This window comes from Ambystoma mexicanum, chromosome 12, assembly GCF_040938575.1.
Source record: "Ambystoma mexicanum isolate Mex_15411 chromosome 12, UKY_AmexF1_1, whole genome shotgun sequence".
Lineage (NCBI taxonomy): Eukaryota > Metazoa > Chordata > Amphibia > Caudata > Ambystomatidae > Ambystoma > Ambystoma mexicanum.
Window position 1 is genome coordinate 364,960,560 of NC_090936.1, and position 22,125 is coordinate 364,982,684.

The following is a 22,125-nucleotide window of genomic DNA, read 5'->3' on the forward strand; positions in this document are numbered from 1 at the left end:
ATGAATGATTGACAAAATAAGGTAAACGGAATGCTGAAATTTAAAGTGTTCGAAGGTAGTAATGTCCTGTAGTTCGCAGGGAAACCTGTCCACATCATTATGTGCGAAGCAGGCACATGTTGGGGCCAAGGTAATGTGAAGTGACAAGAGGGGGTGGAAGAAAAGGGACGCTTGAGTACAAAGGAGAATAAAAAGGTTTTTTTGCAATAACTCTGTGTCTCGGCCTCTCCTTTACAACATGGGACGCTGTGTGGTTTTGCACAGTCTAATGGAGGTCCTGTTAGACCATAAGAGCATATCTCCTGTTTCCCTATCTCAACTATAAAAAGGTGCATCCCATTAGCTGGGACACAACCCTATACCTCTCCCTACCAAGTTACATGTATTGCCCAATATTTTTACCAATTGACCTCTCATGCTGAAAATGGAGCTTCCACATTAACAGAACCTGTTGACATACATTCCTGTGCCGTACGCTAGTGTGGATTCCAAGCTTCATCAGGGCAAGCCTTTCCATTACAGTTTCTAGATCACAGAAAACTCAGCAGGGTCAGGTGGAAGGAACACTGCAGAAGGGAATTTTCTGGCTCAACCAGACCTGTTTTTGTTTTGTTGCCAACTAAGGCAAATTTACCTTGCTGCAGTTAAATCAGAAAGCAATCACCTCTTTTGTTTTGCTCACACAACACTTGCAACATAGAACAATCTACATGGTAAAATAAAATGTTCAATGCACAAAGAATCTACTATGAAAAATCTGTGCAACGTAAACACCAATGTGAAAATAAACTGAATAGGACTTTCAAAACAGCATCAATGCAATACAGATCACTGAGTGTTAACTGGCAATGCACCACCCTAATGATTATTTAGCTTTTTTACTTTGCAGTGTAGTGCAGTGGACTACTCACTGTGTGTGTGATTGCACACATCAGCAGTGTGAGGATAGGTGCCAGTTTGAGGACAAAAGGAGCAGGTCAGGGAAATGTGGGGAAATGAAAGAGGTAGGGGGATTTGGGCTCCCACCATCAGCGCATCTCCCGGATGAAATTAGAGGCCATCTTGGGGTGGGGGATTTGGAAGCTTAGCTGGTTACAGGACCTAGTCCACTTAACACCCTTTACTGATCTGATGCATTTATATCAGGGGTGTAGTGGCAGAACAGAAGCCAAACACTCAGAACACAACTCCTTTCTGAGTGTCCGGTCATGTAAGTAAACCTAACCTTCAACTGCAGATGCCTCTGTGGAGTCCTCTGTGGGCTTTTCCTGAACAGCTTCCATTTCAAAATTTTCCTAAAACAAAATATTTTGGATAAATTAGCACAGTATGACCAAAGAATGTAATAAAAGACATTCAAACATAAATATTGACCATAAAACAGGAAGCAAACGAAAATTCATACTTTGTTTAGATACTTTAACAGCAGAACACCTGACTTTTGAAAGTCGAGATAAACTGGGTGGTATATGGCTCCAGAAATCCATACAACTCTGTACACACCACCTTCTGACTTACATTCCACCCATGTGCACAAAGTCTTAGCACTAACAGAAACAATGCCTCAGTGGTGTGATTTATACAAAACTACCCCAGCACTGCACACACTGCCCGCAACCTAGCATGCGGTACACACTGCTGCAGCACCACACACAACCCTTGCTCCAGAACAGCAATGTGAATGCATCACCCCAGTTCTGGACACATACAAATGCCCCAGTACTAGACATACCATCTCAAGCTCGGCACACATACCACTACTGTGACTGCACTGCATACACATACACTGCATGGCGCATGTTACCTGGGGAGATGAAGAAAGGTGGAAAGAGGAGAAATGAGGAAGAAACTAGAATGCAGGGGGAGAAGAAGAGCACGACAACCTGACAATCCCACGGCTGGCTAAGGCAAAGGAGCAAGAGAATAGTAGAGGTAATAGATGTGGAAGGTGGAATCAGTTGGGAAAGCATTAGTTAAAAACGAAGTCTATGGGGCAAATTGTGTAAGAGGCCTGGTTAACCAAGGGTTCAACAGATAGTGGGGCTCCAGCCCAGACACCCCTAAACAAGACAAAAGGCTTGTACATAGACAAGAGAGCCTGATCTGTAGAAAGCTGCAAGACCATCAATGATAATAAAGAACCCCTGCTGACCTATAAAAGGAGAGGAGACACTAGTCGCGAGTAAAACTAGCTGGTAGCGCACAAACTGGATCTGCTGGGATTGCCATTCTAAACACACTTGCACAGCAGTATGGAGCTAGTCATTGCTGACACACATGCTCCGTAGTGTGGTCATGAGGAGGATTTCCCTGCAGTTGAGCCTGGCTGCAGACTATCAGGAGACAAGTCCTGTGAGGTTGTGCCCTGGTAGCCGCCTTGAAAAACAGCCTGAAAAATGAAACCGGCAGGAAAGAAATTGACAGCCACTTGCCACTGCAATGTACTTCACAGCCAGGAGCTCTCAGGAGTCGAGAGCCAATTTAGGAGATGTGAGTGACTTATAGGATTTGACTTTCTGTTGGCACACCTGTGAAACTTGGCTTAAAGCAAAGCCCTTATCAGAGACTGGTCGAGAGCCTTGTGAGCAATCCCTTTTTATTTTTCCCTCATCCCTTTTAAGGTGAAAAGTACATCCTTCGTTCTCACTTTTACTCCTCTTATTTGTGTTTGAGCACAAACCTTTTTTTGTGATGGCATGCTTTTGTCTCGAGTCCTTAATCCTGTTTGCATTAAAACCACACACAAACACCACTCCCACACTACACCACACAGCCCCTGCACTGGATATAAACACATACTTACACTTCCAGAGCAACCAACACTGTCACAGCGAGAGTAATCAAACTAATCAATAGGTTATTTAGGGTTTATCAAAACAATTTATAGTACTGAACACACCAAGGCAGGAATAAAAGGTGAAATTAGGGGGTAATGCGCTTCCATAAAATAAACAGAGTGATAGTACAATTGGATGAGTGCAGGGAATATTCATAAGGCCCAGCCCAAGTGTCTCTCAGGGTCGTACCCAGAAAGTTCAACAGTTCATACTCTTGACAGTTGGCTCTGATTAGCCAAGAAGCAGTCGCTCACAGTTCCTTGTGGCTCACTTCTCCAGAGCAGTTTGTCATAGATGTCCATGAGGGATGGCTCTTCTCTGTCACAGGTGAACATGGAGCTCTTCCCTGTTGGTCTCTGGCAAATGTTCAGGTAACGATCATTGTGGACCCCAATGAAGGGCAATGCTGCACAAGAACTCGCCACCTACTCTCTGTGTGCTGATGTTCTCTAGTCTCACTGATGGCTTACCAGCTCCAAAAACAAGGTCTGGATATTGGCCCATTCTAGACTCTTGTCTTGTCTATTTCCTATGTCAAGAATCAGTAGGCTCGGGCTCCGCCAGTTTTTGACCCCAGTTCCACAAGGTTCTCAGCTGCATCAAACCTCTACCCTGGTTTGTACTCAATTTAAGACCCACCGTCTTAGACATTCCCCCTCCTGGCACCACTTATGGTTTCAGCCGAGTTGGCTATACCAGTTCTGGGATGCTTCTCTGGACCTTACTCTTTATCACCTCCTTTTTCTCTTGTCCTTCTGGGGGCATTCTTCCTCCCCTTCAGTCCTCAGACTCCTCCATACTTGCCCTTTTCCCTTCTCCAATTACTTCATTTTCCAGGTCTTTTCTTGCTCCTTGCCTGGGATGGTATCTAGCTTCCTCCTTGCATTCTCTTTTCTTCTGTTCTAGCATGCTTTCCACACTTTGCTTTTTCTCCGTAGTCCAACCTTATGCTCTCCTTTGCTCTGTGCCACACTCTGACCATCTCCAAACTCACACTCTTGTTCCATTTGCCTGCCAGGTTTTGGGAATGATAATACTTTAAGCGGGGGTACCTGTGTAGCCTTGTCATGCTTGAGGATTAGTTTGCAGTGTTCAGAATCACCCTCTCACGAGAAGCAGCTAATGTTCTCCCCAGTAGGAATGAGCAGCCCTCAGTTTAGAGGATCGAGGACCTAAAATTCTTGTTTGCCATTTTGTAGTCAGGCTCTCTCCACCCTGGCAGGTATTTTCTTCTCATTCAGTGTCTAGTGTTTGTGGGCCGAGCCACCTCCAAGCATCAATCTGCTTGGAGTGAATGGCAGTTCACAGTCTGCAAGCATGCACATGACATTTCTCCTATTCAGTGTGTTTGGCTGGCGAGACGTAATCTGGGTTCACGCACATCATAGGTTCTTTGGAAAATAATGTACTGCTCTCTTTTCAGGGGCCCGATTATCAGGTCTTGCACATGGAGGATGGGAATGTAGACGTGGCTCTAGGGAATGCAAGGGTGTTTAAGTAGGAGACTGACACATAGATGGCACATTCTTGGTCAAACCTATTGCGCAAAATAAAAAGGGTAAAATCCTACCTTTCCCTATTACCAAGAGGGGTTTCCCTGCCTCACTGAATACTAAGGACTGTCAGGATATCCGTAAAAAACAAATAGTCCACTGCTGTGTGTCAAAATCCATTTCCTTCCTTTACATTCACAATCAAAACTAAATAAAGTGGTATTCTTCCTGATCCAGAAGAATACCTTAATTGTTCTTGATAAACCCAAGTTCACTTTGAGCTGACGAAAAGGAAAGGTTTTTCCAAAAAGGTCAAAACCATAAGTCTCAAAGGCTCTTTTGACTTGGCGTTCCACCAACGCACATGGAAAAATAAAGTCTTGTAACCTCACAAGGTTAGGGGGATGGCTCCTCTTCTCCTATCCTTCCTCAGGTTTCTTAACACTTCTCACAGCACCAGGATGAAAGACTTCTTTCTCCTGACTTTTACCACACAGTTCACAATATTAGGGCTAATGACTCCCTTGCCCAGGTTTCTCACACCATGCACACAACCACCAGGACGGGACAGTTGCCTTTTCCTGGCCCTCCTCAGGCTCTTCACAATGCAGAGAGAATGACTCCCTTCTCTTGGCCTTTCACAATGTTCATCAACCCCAGGGGCAATGTCTCCCTTCCCCATACCGGTCTTAGGCTCTTCACAATGGCAAGACGATGACTGCCTTCTCTTGGCTTCTTCTACAATGTTCATCAAGTGCTGTGGGAATGTCTCCCTTCCTCTTGCTTTTCTTAGCCTTTTCATCATGCCAAGAGAATAACTCCCTTCTATTGGCTTTCTCTCAATGGTCACAAGGCTAGGCGGTATTACTCTCTCGCGATTTGGGTCCCAGGCCCCGTTGTCTGTTCTGAACAGACTTAGTATACTCCCCTGCCAAGTACTGTGTTGTAGGGGATGTGTAGCTTCTTGCTTTTCACTCATTTTATCCTGGTACCCAGACCCTGGTTTCTATTCTACACAGACTTGGTATATTTTCTTGCCAAGTACTGCATTTAGCTTCTTGATCTGTACTATTTCTGTTGGGGTCCCAGACCCTGGTTACTATTCTCAACGGAGATATTCTTTTCCAGGTTTTGTGACGAAGGAGCAGCTATTTCGATTCATTGTACCTGTGTGCCTGAGCATCGCCTATTACCTTCAGTGTTTGTCGGGTGCTCAGCTGGTTGTTGCCGGGGTCCACTTCCGCTCTTCTTTTGTCAGGCGGCGTCTCTGCCTCCTGTCGCCTGTCTTTGCTGGTTATTGGGCTCGGTTTCATTAGGATGGTGTCGGTGTAACTCTAAACTTCCACACCATCGTCCCGCAGCTTCACTTTCTCCGATGGACTTCGGCAGTGCCCGCGGGGAAAGGTGTCACAGTATTCATTCAATACCAGAAGTGGACTGCTCTCGCCCCTCCCTCAGCCTTGCCAGGTTCTTCTTTGCACTTCCCGGGTTTCTCTGTGTCTTGCAGCGATTTGCTGCAGCTCCATCCCTCTCTTCTGTTGTCCTTCATTAGCTTTTATACTCTTACAATGTCCATATAGGCTGGGATTTTCACTTTGGTCCATGGAGCGCTCTTCGTGGCTCTGCACATCATCTTCGTCCCAGTGTGACTATGATCACTCTTATTCGGTTTGCTGTACTCTTCCTAGTGCAAGTTTTCTAACATATTTCAGACAAGTGGTACCTACTCTTCCTCATCTCAGTGGTCCTCAAAAGGGTTGGACTATCTACTTTACACAAGTATATGAACGTGTAGGGGACTAGTGTAGGGAGGTTGGATGTATTATGGACAACCAGCATTCTCCCCAAGAAGTCGTCCCTAGTCTCATTGGATGGATCCCTCCCCGAAAGATTCTCCCACCGAGTACCACCCGCAGGGGGACTATCGGTTAGTGGCCCCACCTCCCTGGCCTCATGGGAAGGGGCTCCATCTAGGGGAGAAGGGATAACATCTGGGGATTCGTCACAGGTACCACTATCTATAACAGGGCTGTCCATCTCCAGGCCTCGAGGGCCAGATACACGTCAGATTTTCAGGATACACCTCTAATACTCTTGAGATAAATGTGCATGTAATGATATTAAATGTATGCACATTTTCTCTCATGAATATTAATGAGGGATATCCTGAAAACCAGTCAGGGGGCCCTCAAGGCCCGTAGATGGACAATTCTTGTCTACAATCTCTGTGAATAGCGGTGGGCCGCCTTTTGCATCAAAGGTCCCTCTCTCTCCACTTGCCAACCTGAATTATGTTTGGTATGCCACAATGTGGTATGTTATGCTATGTCTTGTACTGTTTTAAGCTGTATCTTGCTTTGCCAGGCTCAAAGTGTTCTTTTCCCAAAGCTAAATGCACATGAACTAGAATCTACCTTAGTGCTATTGTATGTACTAATTCACTCCTTTAGTGGGAGGGGTGCAATATGATGTCAGTTTCCTTTTATATTAGCTGGTCAGGTCATGTTATATTATAGTGGGGTTTTACATCAAATGTGTAGCTTGATATAATTTCAACTTTTGTGCAATAATTTTATTGCATACTGTAATACCTTTTGCTGCAAAATAGTTTCATTTCAAAGCTAGATTAAATAGATTTTGCTGCCGTACGTTTTCATTTCATAGCTAGATTTAATTTAGTTTTGCTGGTAGATCAATTCATTACATAGCTGGAATATATCATTCGGATACCAAATACATTTGTTATGTAGCTAGATTAACTAATTTTGATGCCAGTGGATTCCTTTATGCCAGAGATTTTCACTGTGCACCTAGACTAATGTCCTTTGTGCTGCCAGATAATTGATGTCAGAGGATTTCATTGTGTCCCTGAACTAATCATTTTCTGCTGCCAGTCAACCTCATAGAATAGCCAGATTAATGTTACCTTCTCACACACATTCATTATCTAGCTAAATCACCTGTCAGCTAAAGAGAAATTGTGTGGCTGGATCAATCATTTGTTTTAATACATAAAAACGTGTGTAACCAAATACATTGTATTTGCTGCTAAAGAATGTAATTATGTTACAAGCTGAACTCCTTTTGCAGTGTGCAGGACATGCACAGGACGCAAACAAACACTTGGACAAGTCCCAGGAGAACTCTGCCAACAAACATGACCATGTCAGCTTTGCTTAACCTCAGAATGGGCCACTCAACAAAAGACAGGTGGACAAAAAGGGAAATAACCAACAGCTGTGACTTCAACATAAGAAATAATATTCAATGACACTGACCCTATGCCTAGCTTCACACAAGACACTTACAGAAGAGATCATAACAAGACCAAAGCGCCTTACATTCCACACTGCCACTGAATCAACCAGCACACCCAACCCATAGCACAAAGGATGACAGCCGAAGTCTAGCAGCAACCCTTCAACACAAACACAAGCTGCTTAAGAACCCACATACAATCCCGATTATATGTTATTTATAACGCGCTTAATACCCAGAGGTTTCTAAGCGCGGAACCGGGGATCGAACCTGAGGTGCTCCATGTCGTCTTCCTTCCAAGGCGAGCATGTTGCCCCTGAGCTATCCTCCCGAGACATTCAGAGCAGTCATAGGGCATTCATAGCAGTGTTTGTAATATACAGTGTTTGCACCTCATCTGTTTGTAATATACAGTGTTTGCATCTCAACTGCCGATTTAAAATGTTAGAAATATTTTATCAGCTGGCACGTTCTTTGAGAGAGGTGTTTTCTTTTCGTGGGCCGCATAAAGCTTTTGGCACACTGGCCTCTGGGAACACTCTTCTTTTCCAGAGGACAATGAGCATGCTCCCCCAACCGCAAATGTTAAGGTTTGTAGAGGACTAAACAATCATTGACCAAAATACACCCTCCATCGCAAACAAATAGCAGGTTTGACCAAACACAGAGACAAATAAAAACTTCGACCTAACGCACAACATACTTGAACGGTTTAATGGCGACAAAGAAGCCACCCACATGCTCTGCCAATACTGATCCCACACACATAGCACAATAATAATCACACAAATGGGAAGACTAGAGGGATGCACATTATGCAAAAACTGGATCCAGGGGTAAAGAGTAAGATGCATTGCACCCTGATCAACAAATACTCCATATCTAAGCACAGAACGCAGACCCACTAGATCCTCTGCAAAGCAGGTGCAGAATCAATTATAGAAACATGCTATCCAACAATTACAAAATGACTGAAAATGAAACAATCCCAAACAACTTCAAGCCCCTCTAAGCCAACCAAACGGGTAAACGAGGAGGAGGCGAAATAACCATGGCATACAAGAAACACCTCAATCTCAGCAGCACCACCCTGAACATCCCGAACTGCAAACCTCTCCTTTTCAATGTTATCCTAAACCAGCAAACCAACCTAAAATCACATCTTTGCCGAAAATCTCGGATACACTAGCTGAACTCATGATGTAACACGAGCAACTAATCACTCTCAAGGATTTCAATGTCTGTTTTGAGGAAGAGAATGCAGCCTCTAACACATAATTGAGCTTCTTGATGGCCAATTTGTATCAAACAAATAGTTAAGGGAGGAATACATGTTGCTAGCCATACACCTGATGCAATTTTGTGGGATGGTGGTCACTCCCCGTTGTGTGGAGCAACCACTGCATGATCTCTCGTTATCAGTGCAATAACTCACAGGTTCATGACTCACAAAGGGCAAAAAAATTCCCCAGAAGAAACAGGAAAACACTTGACTGCGAAGAATTTAAAACTTTAATCGAGGACATCAAACCAAAACCATGAGTAACAGGACTCTCACTTCTGGGGAAAAACATACATTTACTTCAGAAGTGTATTTCTGAAGTATTGGACATCCTTGCACATCTGTAACCCATTACCTTTCAGAAAGAAATACAGCAGTGCTTTACAACCCATCTAAGAACCTTGAAGAAAGCAAATCACAAATTATAAACGATTTGGAGGAAACTACACTCAGAAAGACAAGATAGCATAGCCCAGATATATTTGACACGTGTTACTAGGGGCGCATTTCATTGAGACAGGCTGTCAAGGGGCCCATCACAGTGAAATAACAAAAAACAAAAAAGCATTTCCATGCCCTTTTGGGGATGGAAATGCTAGAGTGACAGATGTGGTTTAAGCCGAGCTGGCACACTTTAAAATCATGGCAGGGTCATTTCTGAAGGGGCATGTTAATTTGCACCCATCTCTCCCCGCGCCTGTTGTATAAAGTTTAGGGGTATGACCATAATTTCTGTGCATTTTAAAGCACATCCAGTTTTAGAATGCAAATGCACAAAGTGGGAGGGGGGAAGGGAATCTGAAGGAGTGCATCTAAGATGCACTCCTTCAGATGCCCTTTGTGAATTGAGCAGCCACTTTTTTGGCACAAATAGGAGGTGCTCTAGCTAAAGTTTTTAGAATCTGCCTAATAGAGTCAGAGACAAATAGATTTCAGACCAATGAGAAGAACTGAAAGAAGCAGAACTGTTATACATCTGGGATGATGCCAAAAATCAATGCAGACACGAACATAATCTCTGCCCTCAAGCTCCTGCATAGCCAACAGCTGAACCACAGATACTTTCTCAAGAATTTGGAGAACGTTGGACTAAACACTACAGTGGATGACATCTTTCCCCATTGATAGAAATAAAACCACCTGGCATCCTCCGTACAGCTCCAACTCACAGTAAATACTCATAGGTCGCTCAAGTATTGAGCCGAGAACACCTCCAACACAAACATGACTCCACTTATGAGGCTCATGAAAAATATGGACTCACTCTCTACTACCATGCGAATGAGACAAGTAATTTTCAGAACAATCAGCAACAATGACACTACCTCGAACAGATGGGCAGATGGAGGACCATGAACAACTTAAAAAGCAACCCGGACAAATCGGACATCATGGTTGTCATACCCAATACAGCGCCAGAAGCACCACAAACTAGAGAAATTGGCATCTGTCTGAAAATGGATCAAGAATCTTGGGTTCCTTTTCGCCAATGGTCTCAATCTGGCACCACAAATCAACATGCTGTTCAAGAAATGCTTCTAGCAGCTTCACCCAATCAGAAGGAGTATTGCCATGCTTCACCTTCTCTTGCAGAATCCTTGCCATCAGTGTGGTGGTCCCATCCAGAACAAACTGCTTATACTTCAGCACGTCAGACAGAGTACCTCACAAAAAACCTCAAAGCATACAGAACTCACTAGCAAAACCACTGATCAGATAAAACAAGAGGTGACACCACTCCAACATTAGGAGGTCTCCGCTGGCTATCTGTTAAAACATGAAAATACACTTAAAAGTGCTACCCATTGCTCACAGAGCTCCTCAAGGTTGTAGAGACGAATTAATCCAAGCAAAGATCACTAAAAGACAACCTAGAAGACTATGAAGGTCAGGCAACGATGTACAACTAGAAACAGAGCCCTGCACCAGAGAAACACAGGGCCCACCTTTATAAACATGGTGGCCAAACACGAACACTTTTCCAAAGAAAATCCATTCAATCGAGGAGCATTCACCTTTCAGGGAAACACCAAATAACTGGCTTTTCATTGTTTAATCAACTAAGGAAACACTCCTTAACAAAAAGCTAAATGCTTTTACAACAACCAATTGAAGAGAATACTATTCCGGCTCCTCCCCAACACGGTATCACTTTAAGGGAATGCCAAAACCACCTCCTACTACCACCACCATCAACATGCAATGTCATCATGGCCACTCCTTATGGATACTCAAAGTTGCCACAAAGGGTGCCCATTGAATTTTGGAAATGTGTTATCATCATGCCACTTTGATCCACCCAAACATCTCTGAATATATTTGTGATTTGCAGCTTTACACTGGGTGGGCTATTTCATCTCCCATCGAATCAGGTTAGAGCGACACGGAAGAACCTATTGTCACATGATCTAGTTACTGAGAAACTATGCTTATTGTTTTGTGTTCCTTTATGTCATTGTGGTGTTGGTGGTAGAACGTTTTTTTATGTTTATGTACTAGGGCATTGTGTTTTGTATTTTACTCATTGCTCAGGATACGTATATCAATTTTGTTTTGATTGATTAATCATGTCTTGAATATGGATGTCATTTTTCATAATTTTTTTAAATGTATAAATGAATTATGCTGCTTCAACAAGTGCTTTATATTTGTTTTCACTAATTAATTGTGGATCTTTCTCTTTTTTGGAAATGTATTTCTCCCCACATGCTCCTTCTTTGCAAACACTGTCTCAGGGTTCATTTTTATCAATTGGATATTACTCAAAGTCGTCTACCAGGTCCTGCACTAACCTCTGCCACTGACCACCTCAGACGCTATACTCAACACATACGCACAGCAATGGAATGATCCTCCCAACATACATCAACCAGAACTATATACCTCTACAAGCAACTAACACAAATGCCCTTACCAATGCACCACAGCACCAAGGACATACAAAGCTACAATTCCTTTGGACTCACAAGTCTTCATGTTTTCTACACAGGACACTGAGAAACAGACCCTCATGCAGAGCTCAGGTACTTTTGGTCTGCACACATGAACAGACTAGCAAAGCGATCTTGCATTTTCCCTCTCTTACCATTAACCTACCCACCCACTCCTTTCAAATGTGCTATAGCACCTGGAGACCATGCAAATGGCAGTGCTGCAAAGTACACATTTCAGTGACATTACATACACAAACCATATGAGCACTGACCTGCACATGCACACAGATAAAATGCTCACAGTGATCCCACTTCACAATGCCCCACCCCTGCATACATGGAAACACCCATCCCACTGGAGCACTGCATTTCACACACACAAGATGCTGCAAGCACTGGACTGTGCACAAACATGCACACACATGCTCCCAGCATTGTGGAGAGATAATGCACCAGCATAGCGCTCTACACACAATCTTTCACAAGTAATGAACTGTACAAATATACACCACCACAAGTACTGAATATACACAGCCTCAACAAATGCACACAAGTGGCCCAACACATAAACTGGCCTTGTGGTTCTAATCATGCACTGAAGATCACTCCAAGGCCAACATCAGGGAGAGCAAACATCCTTCTTTCTTCATGGTCATAACTTGACAACTCTTGCAGCACTGTGTACGAATCTAAACAAGGTGACTCAGAGGAAATGTGTGGCAGCAAGAGAATAGGGTACTGGGTGTGTCAAGGGGAATGCCAGAGGTTGCTGGGCTGATGTCAAGCTAAAATATATGGCTTCTGAAACCGAATGCTTTCCCAGGTATGAGACTGAATCAGTGAGAAGCAGTGAAGAAGCAAAGAAACGATCCCATCTGGTTTACTGTTGAAATGTGGAGTCACCAGCAGGCATACAAGCAGAGAAACACAAGTTACACCCCACAATAAAAAACACACATATACTGAGCCATGCAGGAAGGGAGAAGGTTAACTAAGGGAGGGAAGGAACAGGCCAAAAGAGACAAGTTTTTGCCAAAGCAGATGTGTTCTGCAATGAGAAGCAGAAAAAGAGATCCAGAGAACTCGGGAACCTGTACCCGATACCCAACAGATTAGTGTGGTTGAGTGGGTAAAAAAAGGGAGCAAAACCAGATGCTGAGTAGCAGAGATCTTCAGAGCCTGGCCCAGAGGGAATCAAAAGGCCCAATCAAACCACTGGGGGAAAAGTGTGTAGAAGTCCAAGTTCTCCATAGCTCTGAGGAAGAGACAGCCTGAAGAAATACTCAAGTGGGAATATGGGAAGAGAAGTTAACATTGCCAATACCTTTAAAGATGATGCATGAAGAATAAATCAAGTGTCAGACAATGCATTGTAAGAATTAAACTATATTCCCAATACCTAAAAGAAATGATTAAGAGTAGAAATCATTTAAATGTATAAATATTTCATTGTGGGACTGGAAGTTTATATTTCCAGTAGGTTGTATACGAATTGTTCGTTTTACAACTGTTCAAATTACAATTGACATTTTCACAATTGACCGAATTGTGAAGGTTAATTGTAACATATGTGGGGGGAACCACCCACATCCCCCCACCCAATGCCAAAACCCCTATTTATATATGAGATACATTACTCACCGTAATCGTATTTCTGATGCTTGTATCTGCTTAGATTCACATGCTGTGCATAGGCCGACATCTAGTGGAAGTTGCGAAGTATTACAGTTCGTTTTTCGAAACTCGAAAATGGGCATCGACACAGGGCGTGCCAGTAATACTATCCCTAGTGTGACATCCACTGTACCCATGATCCCTCACGCGTCTAGGAGCCCCAGATTGTTTTTTTTCTTTGTGACATGAGGTAGCATGAGGAGTAGCATGAGTACAGATAATCCAAGCAGATAGATAGAAGATAAGACTACAAGCATCCATGCGCCTTCTCTCAGAGGGGAGGAAGGGTGGGTCGCATGTGAATCTAAGCAGATACAAGCATCAGAAATACGATTACGGTGAGTAATGTATCTCTTCAGAGGCTTGTGGAATCTGCTTAGATCACATGCTGTGCATAGATTAGGGAGCACGTGTTAGAATAAAGAGGTGGGATATGAGGAGGCTCATGAGCAAATAAATGTCTTAGAACCGCTTGTCCCACTTGAGTATCTGTCTTGGAATGGGTGTCAATGCAGTAGTGCTGAGTAAAAGTGTGAATAGAGCTCCAAGTAGCTGCTTTGCAAATGGTGTCTAGGGGTACATTTGCAATGAAAGCCAGAGAGGCCCCGATGCCTCTTGTAGAGTGGGCTCTTGGCGTGAAAGGCAGAGTTTTCTCAGAAAGGGAGTAACACAGCTGGATACAGTTAACAATCCACTTAGAGATGGCACCTTTAGAGACGCGATCCCCCTCTCTGCCTGGAGCTACGGAGACAAACAGCTGGTCTGTTTTCCTTAGCGGCCTGGTCTTGTTAACATAGTAGAGGACCGCCCTACGCACATCTAGGGTGTGTAGTTTCACCTCAGCTGAGCTTTGTGGGTTTTGGAAGAAAGCCGGAAGCTCGATGGACTGGTTCACGTGGAATTTGGAAATAAACTTAGGTGAGAACCTAGGGTGTGTACGCAAAACCAGTTTATCCTTGTGGACTGTAAAGAAACGATCCTGCACTGACAGAGCCTGAATTTCACTAACCCTTCTTATGGATGTAATAGCTACTAAGAAGGCTGTTTTATAAGTCAGGTGTTTGAGACTGCTTTTATGCATGGGTTCGAATGGGGGGCCCATGAGTTTAGCTAGCACCACATTAAGGTCCCACCCTGGTGGTGGGTTTGAAATAGGAGGGTGAAGTCCCTTTACTCCTTCCATGAAGGCTTTAACCACTGGAACTTTCCACCACAACACCTTGTTATGGGAGGTGGTGTATGCTGACAGAGCTGCCAAATGCACCTTCAGTGAGTTAAACATCAGTCCTGCATCCAGCAGGTGGAGCATGTATGTAACAATAGTTGAAGGAGTGCAATCAACTGGGTTGATTTGTCTATTCTGGCACCAGATAACAAATCTCTTCCACTTGTCAAAGTAGCAGTGCCTCGTGTTAGGCTTCCTAGATTCTTTTAGGATGTCCATACATCTTTGAGGTAAATTGAGATGTCCAAACTCTATGACCTCAGGAGCCATGCTGCTAGGTTCATTGAGTTGGGTAGAGGATGTACTGTTTGACCTTGATGCTGGGACAGTAGGTTGTACCAGCCCGGGAGTTTGATGGGTTCGCACATTGCTAGTATGCGTAAGTGTGGGAACCACGGTTCTCTCGCCCACATGGGAGCAACTAGGATGAGCGTCATCAATTCCCTGTTCATCTTGTCCACCACCTTCCTGATGAGGAGTTGGTGGAAAAGCGTATGCAAACATTCCTGACCAGTTCATCAGCAGGGCGTTCCCCTGGGAGCCTGGTTGTGGGAATTTGGACGCAAATCTTGGGCATTGTCTGTTTTCGCTTGTGGCGAATAGGTCTATGGTGGGGGAACCCCACTGAGAGAAGAGATCTTCCACGATTTCCCTGTGTAGACACCGTTCCTGCTCCTCTGGGAGGGGATCTCTGCCTAGTGCATCTGCTAGAGAATTGAGATCCCCTGGAACATGTTGCGATGACAGGAAGATGTTCCGTTTGAGTGCCCATATCCAAATTCTCTGGGCAAGTTTGGACAGATTTGGCGAACGAGTCCCTCCTTGCTTGTTTATGTAAAACATAGCTGCAGTGCTGTCCGTCTGGATTTGCACCGACAGATTCAGCAGGTAGGACTCGAACGCTTGAAGCGCTCTGAATACTGCCAGAAGCTCTAGCAGGTTGATGTATTCTTGGCCACTGAGTGAGACCAGAGACCCTGAGCTGTGTGGTAGAGGAGGTGAGCTCCCCACCCTGTCAGGCATGCATCGGTTGTGACTACCGCCTGTATCTCTGGATCGTAAAAGGGTTTCCCTTTGGACAGATTGTCTCTTGTCCACCAGTGAAGGCTTTGTACCAGTGTTGGCGAAACGACCACTAGATCGTCCCACTGACCACTTGCCTGAGACCACTGTTTCGCCAACCATTCCTGCATGGGACACATGCGCAGGCGCGTGTGGGGGACCAGGTAAATACATGACGCCATCATGCCTAGCAAACGCATTGCTTGGCGTACCGTTATCTGACGACCGGCCTGATATTGAGGAATTTGCAGTAGTATATTCCGAATTCTCTCCTCTAATGGAAAGGTCAACCCCTCTTGTGTGTCTAGGATAGCTCCTAGGAACTGTTTGGAGGTGCTTGGCACCAGACTTGACTTTTTCCCATTTATTGAGAAACCCAATTCGAAGAGGAGGTTGATTGTTCTTTTAATGTTTGTTCTGTAAATCGCTGGGGTTTCCCCCGTTATGAGCCAGTCGTCTAGGTAAGGGTACACCAGGATTGCCTCCCTGCGTAGGTGTGCTGCCGCCACCGCTAGTACCTTGGTGAATACCCTTGGAGCTGAAGCTATCCCGAAGGGCAGTACTTTGAACTGGTAGTGCCGACTGTCCACCTTGAACCGCAAGTACTTTCTGTGTGCTGGGAACATGGAAATATGAAAATAGGCATCTTTCATGTCCAATGTTGCCATGTAGTCCCCTTTTTTAGGAGGGGGATTACCTCTTGGAGAGTTGTCATGCAAAACTTTTGGGGCTTAACATATTTGTTTGCAGGCCGTAAGTCTAATACTGGGCGCATTGTTAAATCTTTCTTTGGTACAAGGAAGTAGGTTGAATAAATATCTGTAACGCTCACCTGGTTCCCACGGAGGCGTGGGCGTGGTCTGGACGGCAGTGGCCTCTTCGAAGGAGATGTTCAGCACCCTGAAGATGGAGTGGGCTGGGTTCCCAAATCTGTCTTCTCTGGCTTGGATGAATACCCTTCTGTGAGCGAAAAGGAAGGGTTAATACTCTGCGGGTTTTGTGTAGATCTCCCATTTCCCTTCTCACCCTCCTTGCAACCCTTCTGTAATTCCCTGTGGAGACTCACCTTAGGGATTGAAAAGGCGAGCTCTCCATCCTGCTTCTGATGCAGGGGCGTGTTGGGGTCCAGTTACGTCACTGGATAGTAAGTTCGAGTTCGCTTGTCTGTTCCGGTAAGTACCGTAAATGTTTATGGCAAGCTTGAGTCTAAACTGTTCCTCTTCTCTTTTGCAGGTAATGGAAGACTCCGGGCTGAGGGCGGTTTCCGTCGAAAACCTGATTTCAGGTGAGTTTTAGTGTAGGCCCACTACTGTTTTTTCCTGTCTCTTTTTCCTTAGGGGCCGGAGTTCGAGAATGCCGAAGAAATGGAGCCGGCACGAAGCAGAAGCTGAGTCCGACCTGTAAGCAGGTAAGTTTTAAATAGTTTGTTTGCTACGGTTCTTGCATTCACTAATGTGATGTTTGCTTTTTCCCCATAGGGGCCGGGGTGCTGAAATGCCCAAGCAATGGCATCGACCCGAAGGTAAGAAGAATTAGCTTGGCAGGTAAGAGCTTCTTGGTTATTTTCCCTTCTCACCTTGCTTTCTTCTCTTCGTCTCCCCGTAGGTGCTGGAATGCTGCAGGAGATCCGGATGGGCGTCGCAGAGCCGAAGGCACCACGTGCAGGTAAGAGAAGTGCGGAGAGATGTATGCGACGCGGTGAGTATTTAAAATGATGCCTTTTGCAGGAACGTTGGCACGCTGAATCCGAAATGCAGCTTTAACAGGTAAGGTTTGTTTTCACCCGTTTCTTCTTCCCTTTTCTATCCTTAGGTGTTTCCAGGATGCTGGCAGGCGTGGTCGAGGGCTGGAGCAGGAGCAGGCACGGTGAGCGTCCAGCTGCTATGAGCAGAACAACGCAAAGCGTGGTTTGCTGTCTGGGCGTGGCTTAAATAGCCTTTCAAGTAGTCCCAGGTATGTATCCTTCCACTGAAGGTATGTATCCTGCCACCAGCCACACCCGTGTGGTTAAGTAGTTCCTTTTTCATCTGGAAGTTGTAGAATGATCTGCCAGGTACGGAAATTGAAGCATGGTCTGCCAGGTAAGTTTGCACCAAACACTATTCCTTCCATATCTTGTATGAGCCTGGCGCCGATGGTGCCAGGACTGTTATCCCTTATGAGCCTGACGCCAACGGCGCCAGGACTGAGTCCAAAGAGCCCCTATCTGGGGTGGCTGGGACTTCCCTAGTATACATGTTGCCTGCCTCTGAGGGTGCCGGGCCCTGTCTGGCTCCTTGGAGGTAGGCATCATGACAATACCTTTGTTTACCTGGTGTCCCGGGACGACTTCGTTCGCGTCCTTTGCTAGAAGATTGACGATTTCCTTGAGGAGGATTCTTTGGTGGTCCAAAGAATGTGTTCTTTGTCGTGGAGGGTGGTTACGGGGAGGCTCTAACAGTTCTATGCAGTATCCTGCGGACACTGTGGACAGCACCCATCTGTCTGATGTGATTCCCTTCCCAAGCTTGGGTGAAGTTGGAAATGCGTCCTCCTACTGGGGATGCGCGAGAAGGGACCCTGAGCGGAGCATCACTGTTTTGGTGGAGGCGTGCCGCCGCCTCTACTGGGGCTGCCTCTACCTTTACCCCGTCCTCTCTTATTCCGCCTACTATAACCTTGGGTAGACTGTTGGTTATTGTTCCACTGCGTACCCTGGCCCTGGGAATAGCTTGACCCTCTTTGGGAATTTTGTCCGCGTGTGCGGCAAAAATTGCCATTACCCCTTTGATTTCGGGGCTTAGTGGTTAGTTGACCTAGGGACTTGAGTGTTTCATACTCGTCCTTGGCATTTTTCAGCACGTCCTCGACCGCATTACCGAACAATAGATCTGGCTCCACTGGTTTGTCTAACAATGATGCTTGGGTTTCGGCCTTGAATCCAGACTGCCGTAACCAAGCATGTCTCTTGATAACAGTACCCTCTGCTATCAATCTCCCGGCATTATCTGCGGCATCAAAGGTTGCCTTTAAAATGCAACCGGATATAGCTCTACCTTCCGCTGAGACTCGTGCCAATTGGCTCTTTAGGGGTTCTGGGGCGGAATCTATGAGTGCCGCGACTTCCTCCCATTGGTGGCAGTTATAACTCGCCAGCAGGGTGGTGGAGTTGGCGATTCTTGTTTGGTAGGCAGAAGTGGAGGCAACCTTTCTGCCGAACTCATAAATCTTCTTGCTCTCCTTGTCGGGAGGAGCTTCTGATGATGACAAGGGTGTTCCTGCCCTCTTGCGGGTGTTTGTAACGACTAGGGAGTCCGGTTTCAGATGCCCTCTTATATACAGTGGGTCTGATTGGGCTGCCCTGAAAAGCTTCTCAAGCCTGGGGTTAACTGCCCTGGTGAAGTTGGGGTTTACCAGTGAAGGGTCTATTCTTCTTTGGATCGACCTAAGGATAGGGATGGCCTGCGCAACAGGTCTCCTTTCTCCCACCAACTCTTCGGCAAAATCTCTTTCCTCTTGAGCACCCTGGGTGTCAATGTGGAAGTGGTTTGCTGCTCGGGATAGGACTTCATTTAGGAGGGGCTGGTTGTCGACAGGGGAGTCGGTAACCGGTGGTTCCTTATCTACCGGGGAATCTAACCCGTATGTTTCTGGGTCATCCTCTTCCTCCTCTTGTTCCTCATCGTCCCCATAGTAGCCTGTCCCAGTCTGTTCTTCCAACATGCCCAAATCTGTATCCTCACAAAGGGAAGGATCTTTTTCTTGAGAATAATGGTGAATGTGGAAGGGATCTCAAGACCGTGTTGTTTCGAACCGGGATTTTTTACTTGGGGGGATTGGATCTTTGGAACCTGAGGGTGCTGAACCGTCGGGGTTATAAGTGAGAAAATGTTCAGGGTTTTTGGAATAGAAATCTGCCAATTATGACATTCTTGACATGAGCATCTATGTCCTCACTAGACCACTCTCTTGAACTGGGAATGACTCTGCCTTGAGGGAGTTTCCCTGTCACATCTATAATCGAGATGTGAGACCTGTATCGGTCTGTTTTAGTGGAGTGGAATGTTTCTGCGGTGTGGAAGTAGGGTGAGACTGCTTCCTCTGTTGTTTTCCCCCCTCCCCGTGGCTGGAAGAGTGTTTACCCTGCTTCTTTATGCCTTCAGAGCTTTTCGACACCTGGCGTCGAGCTTCCGTAGTGGTGGTACTATACTTCGACAGTGTAGGTTGGGATTCGGGAATAGGCGTTACTTGGGCTGTAGACACCGATCCAGGAGTGCGGGCTGGGGATAGAGGTTGGCTTCGTCTTCAGACGATCGAATCTCGGTTACCTTGGGGAGCGAGGCACTCTTGGCAATAGTGGATGATTGCCTGGAGTCATGCAGCGATCTAGATCGAGAACGCCCAGAGGACGCCGATTCGGACCGTTCCCTATGTGCCTCTTTCCGAGAGCTCGACGTGCGCGTCGAGTCTCGGTGGGACTTTGTGTGTTTGGAAGTGCTGTGGGTTGCGCTTGCGTCGCCGGGGGTCTTCCCCATAGCCGCCCTGCCGGACGACCTTCCGAGGTCGGGGACCTGCGCCTGTCCATCTTTCGACGCTGTGTTGCCCTCGCCGTCCGAAAGTACGGCGTCACTGCCGTCGCTGAAGGCACCCTCCGCGGCCATGGCCTCTTGATGCCTGGAGTGGTGGGCCCAACGCTTGGTGGAACGGTCTTTTAGTGTTTTAGGTTTGAACCTACTACACGCTCTGCAATTTGCCTCGGGGTGATCCCTTGGCAAGCAGAGATTGCAGGTGGCGTGCCGTCAACCCAAGGATACTTGCGTTTGCACTTTGGGCAAAATTGGAAAGGGGTACCCTCCATACGCACCTTGAGGCAGCGGGCTGGTAAGTGTAGGAATATATAAGAAAGTATATAAGAGTGTAGAGTATGTCCACCCCCCACTCTCCCTACTTGTAGGGCCGAGGCCAGAGGCCTTCTGAGGCCCGGGCCGAGGCCAGAGGCCTTCCTAGGCCCACTCTGTCATGAAGCTCTCGACGGTCGCTTTCTTCTCCAGTTCGGCGTCGAGTGTCGAATTTCGGTGACTCAACGTTAGGGTGGAGAAAAAGGGGAAATATAACAATATTTTTCAAAGTATGGCTAATGCCAGGGAACTCCGCTGAATGCTTCCGACCAGTATATACACGGTCAATTGTGAAAGGTCAATTGTGACCCTTTAAATTCGGTCAATTGCTCATTTGAACAATTGTAAACTAACAATTTGGGTAATACCTTCCAGTACCTTTGAGGAGGAGGCTGTGCAATGCCAATCAAGTTTACAGGTGTTGCATTGGAAGGAAGAGGTTGTGTCGAGAAATAATTGAAGTGCATAAACACTGTATTCATGTTTAAGAACACTTTTGGGGCGGCTTTTTTGTAACCCTTAATCAAGCCTTCCTACGCACCGCTTACAGCGCCTTAATGCCCGCGGGCTGCAGTTGCGCTTTACAGCTATAATAAATAAATAAATAATAAACAGTTTAGTTTGGGAATTTAAGTCTATATTCCCACAATCCCTAAGAAATAAATGTTTGGAGAAATAATTCAAGTGTGAAAATATTGTATTGTGAAAGTCTAAGTTTATATTCCCAATTTTTCTGAAGGAGAGGCTGTGTGTAGAACTGCTAAAGTGGAGGCACTGTGGAGCAGAAGTCGGAGTTTCTAAGAATAAGTCAAGGTTGCATCCTAGAAACTGAGATCCATGTTCCTGGAACTGTCTGAGAAAGTGACTGACACTCTAAAGGCTGCATATTATGCGAATTTAAGTCCGTGTACCCATACATCTGAGGGTACCGTTCAAGATTGCACAATGGGGACTAAATCTTCATTCCCAGAACTCTGAAAATAAGATTGAGCATTAAGACTGTATATTTGCAACAGACGTTCTGGTTACTGAAGGTGTACAAGCAAGAAATGACCATGCAAAGCTGAGAGACCCAAGCCACCCGATATAAGCTTGTGCAAAAGTGTCACCCTTTAGGAAAAACATCACATTGAGCATACTGCAATATGTACTCTCTGCACTTTCTGGTGGTTGTAATGGTGCTTCGCCCAACGGTGTTCACTATGAATAAAATGTGAACCTACTGTGCTAATTGAGCAAAATGAAACCTGGCACTGCAGTGCCAACTGAGCATAGTAGAATGTGGCACTGCTAAACTAACTGAATATCATTAACAATGGGGAGTCTATGTGGGCACTGAACGGTAACGGTTTAAGAGACTGGAGTTTTGGTGACAACTCCTGGCAATCTTGTGAAAACCTGAGATTTGGAGAACCATAAATTCAACTTGTGTGAATAGCAGGGCTTTTAATAGCATTACCTGGTAAATGATAGCAACACATGGC

At 45.6% G+C, this 22,125-nt stretch overlaps 1 protein-coding gene across 3 annotated transcripts in view; it reads right to left on the reverse strand.

Annotated features, from left to right (window-relative positions):
- Positions 1-22,125, reverse strand: part of IRAG2 (inositol 1,4,5-triphosphate receptor associated 2) — a 2,448,326-nt gene that overhangs the window by 504,516 nt on the left and 1,921,685 nt on the right. For all 3 annotated transcript variants that reach the window (XM_069628487.1, XM_069628486.1, XM_069628485.1), the window contains exon 29: positions 1,226-1,295. In XM_069628487.1, coding sequence (XP_069484588.1) covers positions 1,226-1,295 — 70 coding nt within the window. The remainder of the gene's footprint in view (positions 1-1,225; positions 1,296-22,125) is intronic.